We start from the raw sequence: 8,228 nt of genomic DNA, 5'->3' as shown, positions 1-8,228 counted from the left end.
GTTTATTGTGAAATTTGTCTTAAATTTGATTTCACTTGGCATTAAAAAGTCTTAAATTTAACTTTCCTTAAACTGTAGGAACACTGGAAAAAACCCTCCCCGTCAAACTTTGGATGTCTCTGTGTTTTTAAAGTTGAAGCATATGGCAGCGATGCAGCTCTCTGAGCAGCAGCTGCAGCTCACCGTGGATCTTTGAAGCATCTTGTTACATTCACTGAGCAGCCTCCAGGTGCTTCTGTGTCCTCAGAGTGCAAACACAAGCAGCTCGGTTACATTAAACAGCGCACCTTCTATAAATAGATGCTCGATTCCTATTATTTTTACCTATACCTACACCTGCAAAAACCTTTTGAGTTATGTGCTGAACAGATCAATTTCCTGCCGTCAAAAATAGCTGAGACAAGTGTTTGCTGTTTTTCTTCCAAATGTGCTGATTCAGAAAGAACTCCGGTTTTGCTGTTAAACTTCAGGATCCTTTATGTCGACTCCAACCAGCCTGTTCCTGTCTGCCACAGATCCAGTGAAACCATACAGTTGCAATTTGGGCTCAGACTGTCACACTTTTTAGCAGCTCTGTGCAGTGACAGCGAATGTGAAGGAACAATCTCAAAATGACCCAGATGTGACATAAAAATAGTTTTAAGAGAAAACACAAAATCACAGTTCAGTTTAATTAATATTTTAGTTGTTTTTGCTCTTTCTTTTTAGTTTGCATGGTTTGATTCTTTTACATGTTTGTGCCGAGGGACACAATTTACCACTGTTACATTTTATGATGAGAAATGTCGAAATGTTGCATCATCATGACCTGATGTCCTGGTTCACCACATGATGATGGAGAACATCTTCTTTACTGTTAGCCTGTTTTAGTGTATTCAGTTTATTTTCCTGTGTTTGTGTGCTTAAAGGTCAGCTGGCGAAGGAGCTGAAGCAGCAGGACTGCCTTCAGTATGCTGCCTTCTGTAACCTGGCCATGGCTCGGTGAGTGATGACCGTCACTTTACTAACATTTAGAAACAACACAGTGGAATTACGTCATTTCTAGTGCATAAAAAAGGACAAAGAAAGTATGTTTTATTGATTGTTCCTAGATTTATATCTTCTGCTAAATAAACCGTACATATAGAGTCTCATTTTTTGGTAATGCGTTGGTTTTTAGGGCATAATGTGATAATGGGAACATATAAATTGGTTTGCTACATTATTGTTTCAAAAAAGTGCTGTATGTAAAGTCCACACAGTATAACTAAAAATTTAGCATTTAAATCTGGACTTGAATAACGTCATAAACTATATTTTAACATTTTAGCTGTTTATACTGATAAATTGTGATCCTAGAAAAGCAAAAATAAAATTTAGTTTTTCTCCCCTCGAAGCATTAGTTCTGTCATTACATCGGCTAAACTTGGCATAAAAACCTAAAGTGTATTTTAGCGCAGCCTAAATATAGATGGCATATTCTGCTGAAATCAAGAAAAAAATGGCAGCAAAGGCTGTTTTTCTGTTGCCTTGAAATGCAGTAAAAAAAAAACTGCAAACTTTCACATACTTCTCCTTTCTTAGTAGAAGATTATTATGACTTCTGTTGTGATAAATAGTACTCAAATTCAGTGGTTCGGCTTTATAGTAGCAAAATGTAAATTTTCCTAAAACTAAGCAATTAAATTAGTTTACTCATTTCATGTTTTAGGCTTATTACTGTTCAGACTTTAATTCTGAAAATGCTGTAAAATTGAGGCTAAATCTTTATTTTGTCATTACATTGCACTCTGCCTGCAGGTGTGAGCAGACTCTCTTCAACGCTCCCGGGGAAGCGTTAGCGCTAACCGACGCCGCGCGCCTCTTTCTCTCATCTGAGAAGGAGATCAGAGCCCTGCAGGCGCCGGGCTTCGACGAGCACCTACAAGCTGCGCTCAACTGCTACAGTTTTGCCATCAAGGTAACGCGGTGAATCCCAGTGCAAGCCCTAACACTTTGAAAACAACCACCGCTCCATGTGAAATATGCGAACGGACGAGCCTGGCAGATTAGCTCCTGCTCTACATTCCTGTGCTGTGACTGAACACTGATGTGAAAATGAATTACAGGTGTACATCGAGATGAACCAGCCTGTTATGGCAGCCAGCCTGTGTTTGGAACTTGGCAACGCACTCAAGGTTGGATCGTAACGTCATTCTGTCCCAAATGATTAATGATGCAGATTTTTTTTTAAAGCTTGATTTCTCCTTTAAAGTTTTTTAAGCCAAATGTTGCATCAGTTTTAACTCTTGACCTTACTAGGAGATGAACAGGCCAGGGGAAGCGATTGTTCACTATCAGAGGGCTGCAGAACTACAGACTCAGATGCCTATTGAAGCTCTGCTGTCAATGGGAGAGATGGCCACCTGTAAAATCCTGACCCGTGAGTTCAGTCAGACTTTAACAATGAGACGATGGCGTTGCTGCAGCTTTACAGAGCAGCTCGGGTTTGACTTGTTTACACCTCTGATGTGGTTACAGGTGACTACGACGGCGCTTTGTCAGTGTTCACAGAGATGCAGCTGATGTGTCAGGAGAGAGGACTGCAGCTCCCAGGCACCACCACTCCTGTCGGTGAGGCTCTCACCCATGTAAACATGTTGATCATATTTTCAGTGTTTCAACTTTATGAATGTCAGATGTTTGCAATTAGTGAGTCACAACAAACAAAGCTGGATCTGTAGTGAGCGTTTAACATTTTTAGTGTGCCTGTATTTTGGCGTAGCTGTGGTGTTTTACGCTGACAGCAGTTTGAGATTTTGGCGTTTCCACTTCATTAAATCCTTCACAAAATAATCCGCAGCATCCTTAGTAATAAAAGGTAGCAGTGACACAACAATAATGTTCAACAATCTCATGCTACGCTATGCTAACACTGTCTGCACTGCAACTTATGCTTCGTTGTTTATGTTTTCCTGCAAGAAAAAATAGATTTTAAAACATGCCATTGTACATGTCAAAATAAAAAAAAAACAATGTGACAATAGATTTGTATTTTACTGTTTAGCTTTGTGCGTTACTATTATTGAACTGTTTTTAATCTTATTTAAACTGTTCTTACCCCCTAATTTACATTAAATGTGGTTCCGCTCCGGTGCGAAACACAGAGGAGGTCAGAGAAGCGTGTGCAAGAAATGTGAGACGGCCTAATAAATCCAGTGATAAATGTGGAAGTCAGAGCAAAGTAATTACTTCTGTAGAAGACGGACTCCAAACACAGTTGAAACTGCATCGCTGTTTTTTTTTTTTTTTTTGAAACGTCTGATTTCAAAATAAAATCCACATGTGATGGTGTGTGTATGCATATGCTGCCATCTGTTTCTCAAATGGAACAATACATTTTGACAGCATTTGTGTATAAATATATTCATATATTTATTAATATAGCTAGGATGTTAACAGAATTAATCTGCTTTGGTGAATTATTTTGAAAATACAGATGTTGTGCTTGTTACTTTTCCTGTTAGTGCGACTTGATCTTTGTAGATTGACTCCGGAGCAGATTCAGCATCCGGCAAAAATAAGATTGAACCTAATTTTGATGGATTGCCATCCGCTTAGCGCCACCGTGTGGAGCCAGTGTAAATACTCTCGTTGATTGTAATGGTTGTGTATTTGCTGCGGAGGTCGGACCTCAGTGGAGCGAAACCACATCTAGTGTAAATTTGGGGTGAGTGTCTCATGTGTCATTTCTTTCATGTCAAAAGGAGCCTTTTTGGACATTGTGGCTAAATGTGAGATATCCAGAGTCTTACTGCTGATGCTGCTTGAGGTAAGCTTGTTAAATTAAAACTGAGGGATAAGCTTGTTCTCTCAAAATGTTCTGTGTCAAAACAAACTTCCCACAAGGTTTTGGGGGTCCTGTATTTGTGTGAATTGTTATTCTTTTCACCACTGATTATTTTTATAAAATATTAACCACTCAGCACAACTTTAATGCAGGCTGTACAGTGCAGGGCATTAAAACAACACAGCATTAACAATCCAGCCTGAATGTTTATTTTTTAATCTTTGTGTCTTTTTCAGCCGCCACCTCAGAAGTTGTTACCTGAACACGCTCAGACCCTGGAGAAATACGCCTGGGAGTCCTTTGACCCTCACAGCCAAGGTAGGTGCTCTTTAATATTTAACTATTTTTAGAGGAAGCCAAAAACAAATAAAATAACATGAAATGTTTTCAGTTTCCATGTCTCACGAGGTGTAAATATGAATGTTGAATCTTTCAGTGACCTTCTTGCCTGAAAATGTTTTCCTGCTCCTGCAGTCTGTGGTGGTGAGTTTCATGACACACATACATGTTCAGCTCACACCTTCTTGTCTCATAAACACACAAACTGTTTCTGTCTTATCTTTTAGCAACGGTTTTCTTTTTTCTGAACTGTGTTTAAAGTTTGTCAAAAGCAGCTGTAAGTTGTCCCAGCTTAGATTTGCCATGAAAGACTGTGGTGGATGTGATTTCTTTGAAATGTCCATTTAATTGTATTTGTAATGGGCTTTGTTTGTTGTAAACATGCAGGCATGTTATGAGTAAACCAACTCAGTATGAGCTCATGTGAGGTTGTAGTTGTGTTTTTAATCAGCGGCTGATTTGTTCTGCAGATGGCGTGTCAGGAGAAGGACACAGAATCCCTCAAGTCTCTTCAGACTGAGCTGTGGTGAGCGATCAGAAATCTTCTATTCCACCACGTGATACAGCTATAATAACTTTATTTATTATTATTTTTTACCAGTGTTTTATATTGACCATGCTTTTAATCATGTTTTGTTTTTCTTTCTCTTCAGGCCGTTTCTGTCAGCAGAGCAGAATCATCTCCTCCACCTGGTGGTTCTGGAGCGAATCGCACCGTCTGGTCAGGGCATTTAGTCCAGTCCAGTTTTCCCTCACTTCCTCTGGGAACAATACTTCAAGTAATGGAATATTCCTGTTTCTGACTGGGTCTGTTGTAAGGCCTGAAAGAGAGCTTGTTTTACAGATTTAGAGGTTGTAACATGCAGTCAGAGCAACGCACTGAATACCAAACTGTCTTTGTGCCAGGGTTATTTGAAGAAAAACATCTAAATTCAGCTGCATTTTAATATTAAAATTCTGAAAAAACCAGGACATAATGTAAACAAAAACAATAAGAAATGAGTTTCAAATCTCATAAACCCATATTTTATTCACAATGAAACGTAGTAAACAAATATAAACAAATATAAACACAATGGGGATTTATTTATTTTTATTTTGAGTTATTATTTTTGAAATGCTCCATATAAAATGCTTCAAAATGAAATAGTTTATTAAAATGTTACCATTTATCACTTGGTCTGGCCCCAAGCTAGTTTTGTTTACAAGAGCTTCGGTTTAAAAAAAAAGCTTGATTTTTATTGGTCCAGAATGATGTCGTCATAAATTCCAGCCCTATATTTAAAAAGGGGAATGCCCGAGCTTCACAATGACGCCAGACATTATTTAAAGGGATTTCAGTGAGCTACAGCAGTCCAGAGGAAAAGAAAGAAGTGGTTGGCACTGAGTTGTGTTTACAGCAGTGATTTGTGGAAATGTTCCCGAGTCCATTCACTGATGTCCAGAACAGAATCAGACCTGTTCAATGCTCTACTGCCTGAGGGCCCAAATGTCACAAACATCAATATTTACTTTGTTTTGTTCTTTGAGCTCAGAGATTTCTCCAGATTCTTAAAGGTTTTATTTTATAAACTCTATTTAAGGAATATTCAGTCTTCCATATTTTTGGAAATGGGTTTATGAGGTTTGCAAATCATTATTTACACTTTATAGATCCCAACATTCAGAAATGGGGCTTATAGTTATCGTGAAGTAGAGATATTTTTAATTTTTAAGTGAAGTTATAAAACTAGACTATCAGATTTTTATTGTGTGATGGTTTTTGCTGTATTCAGTTATTTAACAAATGAAACACAAAGTCTGGATTTTTATTAACTTTATTAATACACGTCATGGCTTGAAACTTCAAAGTTTATTTATTGTGAACAAACTTTCTGATGCAAAAGTTCTGTGTTACGATGAAATGAAACACCTCCGTCCCTGGATCATTTAATGTTAATTTGCACATTTGTTGTATTAGCAGCCATCTACAGACACAAATATATTGGTTTAAAAAAATACACTCAGTACAAAATGCTACAAAAATATCATGTGGTTACATTGTACATAAGACTCAAAAGATATATACTAATTGTAAAAATAAATGACTAAAACTAAACATCCCATGACTTGTTTCCTGATTCTTCCAATTTGCTGTATCAGAGTTGCAGCTGTCTTTGCAACGTGCTGCACCTTCATCGGACTCAGCATCACTAAATGATGACAAATTTCAGGATATTTTTATTACAATATCTCACAGGAGCAGTAATCAAAAGTAGGAAATAACCTTGTTAGTGTTAAGAAAATACAATTTAAACATATTTGGCAGTTTATTCATGCGGACTGACATCCTCTAAATGTGACTTCCTGCTAAACAAAGTCTGCAAAGAGTTGAGCTGACTCAAACTCATCTGTGTTTTTGTTCAGGTCACTGTCTGTTAGCAAAATATCTCTAACGTTGCTCAGTGACTTTTTCGGAATCAATTAACATTTGAAGTCAACATGTTATAAGATGGTCACTATAGCCCACTCTTATGAAAAACAATAACAAAAGGCAATAATTCAGTCAGTTTTACAGATTCTAAAACACAGTTAAAATTTAGTGCGGTAGTAGATGAGTCATTCACAGCACACACTCCCAAGTGCTACTTACATGAGATCTTTGTTGTAAACTTTGGCATTAACATTCGGAGTCTGTTAGCAAAATATCTCCCGAACCACTTGACAGACTGAATTGAAATTTTCTGAACGTACAACTGATTAGCTTTTGGAGTCGATCACATTTGAGGTGTTTGCCACAGCTAATCAGCGTTAAAGGCCCTGTCACACTAGACAACTTATGCCAAATTATGAACATTTTAAAGACGTCTAATTAAAGATAGAATTGAAAAAAATCAACAGGAAGCATATTTTTGGCGTGTATATAATGTGATTCAAACAAAATGGGCAAATTAACTTTTATTAGCAATATAGACATAAAAATGTTTCAGCAGTTGGCATAAGTTGTCTAGTGTGACCAACAGAAAAGGCTATAAATCAACAAAAGGTACTGATACTGCATTAAAGCCTTGTGTGTGACTTTCTTTGTATAGCTGTGATCTGCCTGGATGCTAAATGTAAGAACACAAAGGGGATAAATGGTTTGTTAGTGGAGTCGAGATTAAAATGGAAGGAAGCATTTCGAGGGGCTGTGCCTTCCTTCTAATAGCCCCTCTCTACACACACACACAGTCTCACACATGGACTCAATTCAAATATAAAAACCTTGGCTCTTTGTTAGCACACGTCTATGCTCTTATGTTCCAAACAGCAAATAAAGAGTTTTACGATGTTTAAGTTAAAACCAAACTCTTCTAGCTTCCCAACAAGAGAGAGAGAGAGATGCAATGCTGCCTTTACTCTTCTGCTCTTTTCACTCGGACTTCTTCCGCAGGACGAGGTAGGTGATTGTTAAGAAGAAAGTGACGACAAAAGAGATCCATGCCAGGATGTAGGAGTGCCCGTACCTTCCTTCTGTTTCATTGGTGTGAAACTGAGCTGTGTAGATGGAGGCTGCGGTCATGATGCACAGGCCTGCAGGAGGAAGGGAAGACATTTAGTCAGAGTTTATCTAAGACGGACATAAACAGGACATGATTCTGTATGGTTCTGTTCTGCTGCAGATACAAACAGGAGAAACACGAAGGCCCAACAATTATGGCAAAACTCAGCAAGGCCATGATGCTCTTCAAGTTAAGATGCTGATAGTTTTACCCTCTAATCTAGGGGTCTGCAACCTGCGGCTCTGGGGCCACATGTGGCTCCTTGAAAATGTGACCAAATAGAACAGAATAATTGTTTTGTTTTGTTTTTTTATACCCACAACAGAAATCAATTTGTATACAAATATGCGATCAATACTACTAATACAAAAAGTAAAATGTTAGCTCATGTTAGCCTGTTGTTTACTTAAATAATCTAACTTCATCTTTCTCTCAAATCCATCAGAATCACCTTTAAATAATTTGAAGACTGCATAATAAGAATTGAAAAGAAAACGCCTGAATAATTCAGTTGTACTAGTTTTTATGAAATTTGGTATAAACTATATGTAGTATTTTTC

At 37.7% G+C, this 8,228-nt stretch overlaps 2 protein-coding genes across 2 annotated transcripts in view; one reads left to right on the top strand and one right to left on the bottom strand.

The window, feature by feature from the left end:
• Positions 1–908: 908 nt before the first annotated feature.
• f8a (coagulation factor VIII associated) lies at positions 909–5,133 on the top strand (the record flags this gene model as incomplete). The annotated part of the gene is given in 10 exon segments (XM_014004894.1): positions 909–981; positions 1,780–1,939; positions 2,088–2,156; positions 2,281–2,401; positions 2,500–2,592; positions 3,726–3,790; positions 4,045–4,126; positions 4,245–4,291; positions 4,618–4,673; positions 4,801–5,133. Coding segments are annotated over 10 exon segments (848 nt in total), but the record flags the coding sequence as incomplete, so codon positions are not given.
• An 815-nt stretch (positions 5,134–5,948) lies between these two features.
• The window catches only part of LOC106515214 (epithelial membrane protein 1), a 12,966-nt gene continuing 10,686 nt past the window's right edge, over positions 5,949–8,228 (bottom strand). The window contains exon 5 of the mRNA XM_014004893.1: positions 5,949–7,699. Coding sequence (XP_013860347.1) covers positions 7,539–7,699 — 161 coding nt within the window. The 3' untranslated portion in view covers positions 5,949–7,538. The remainder of the gene's footprint in view (positions 7,700–8,228) is intronic.

The sequence above is a fragment of the Austrofundulus limnaeus genome, unplaced genomic scaffold (assembly GCF_001266775.1).
Source record: "Austrofundulus limnaeus strain Quisiro unplaced genomic scaffold, Austrofundulus_limnaeus-1.0 Scaffold27, whole genome shotgun sequence".
NCBI lineage: Eukaryota > Metazoa > Chordata > Actinopteri > Cyprinodontiformes > Rivulidae > Austrofundulus > Austrofundulus limnaeus.
The sequence above is the reverse complement of the archived record's forward strand: the minus strand, read 5'-3'. Positions and strand labels throughout refer to the sequence as shown.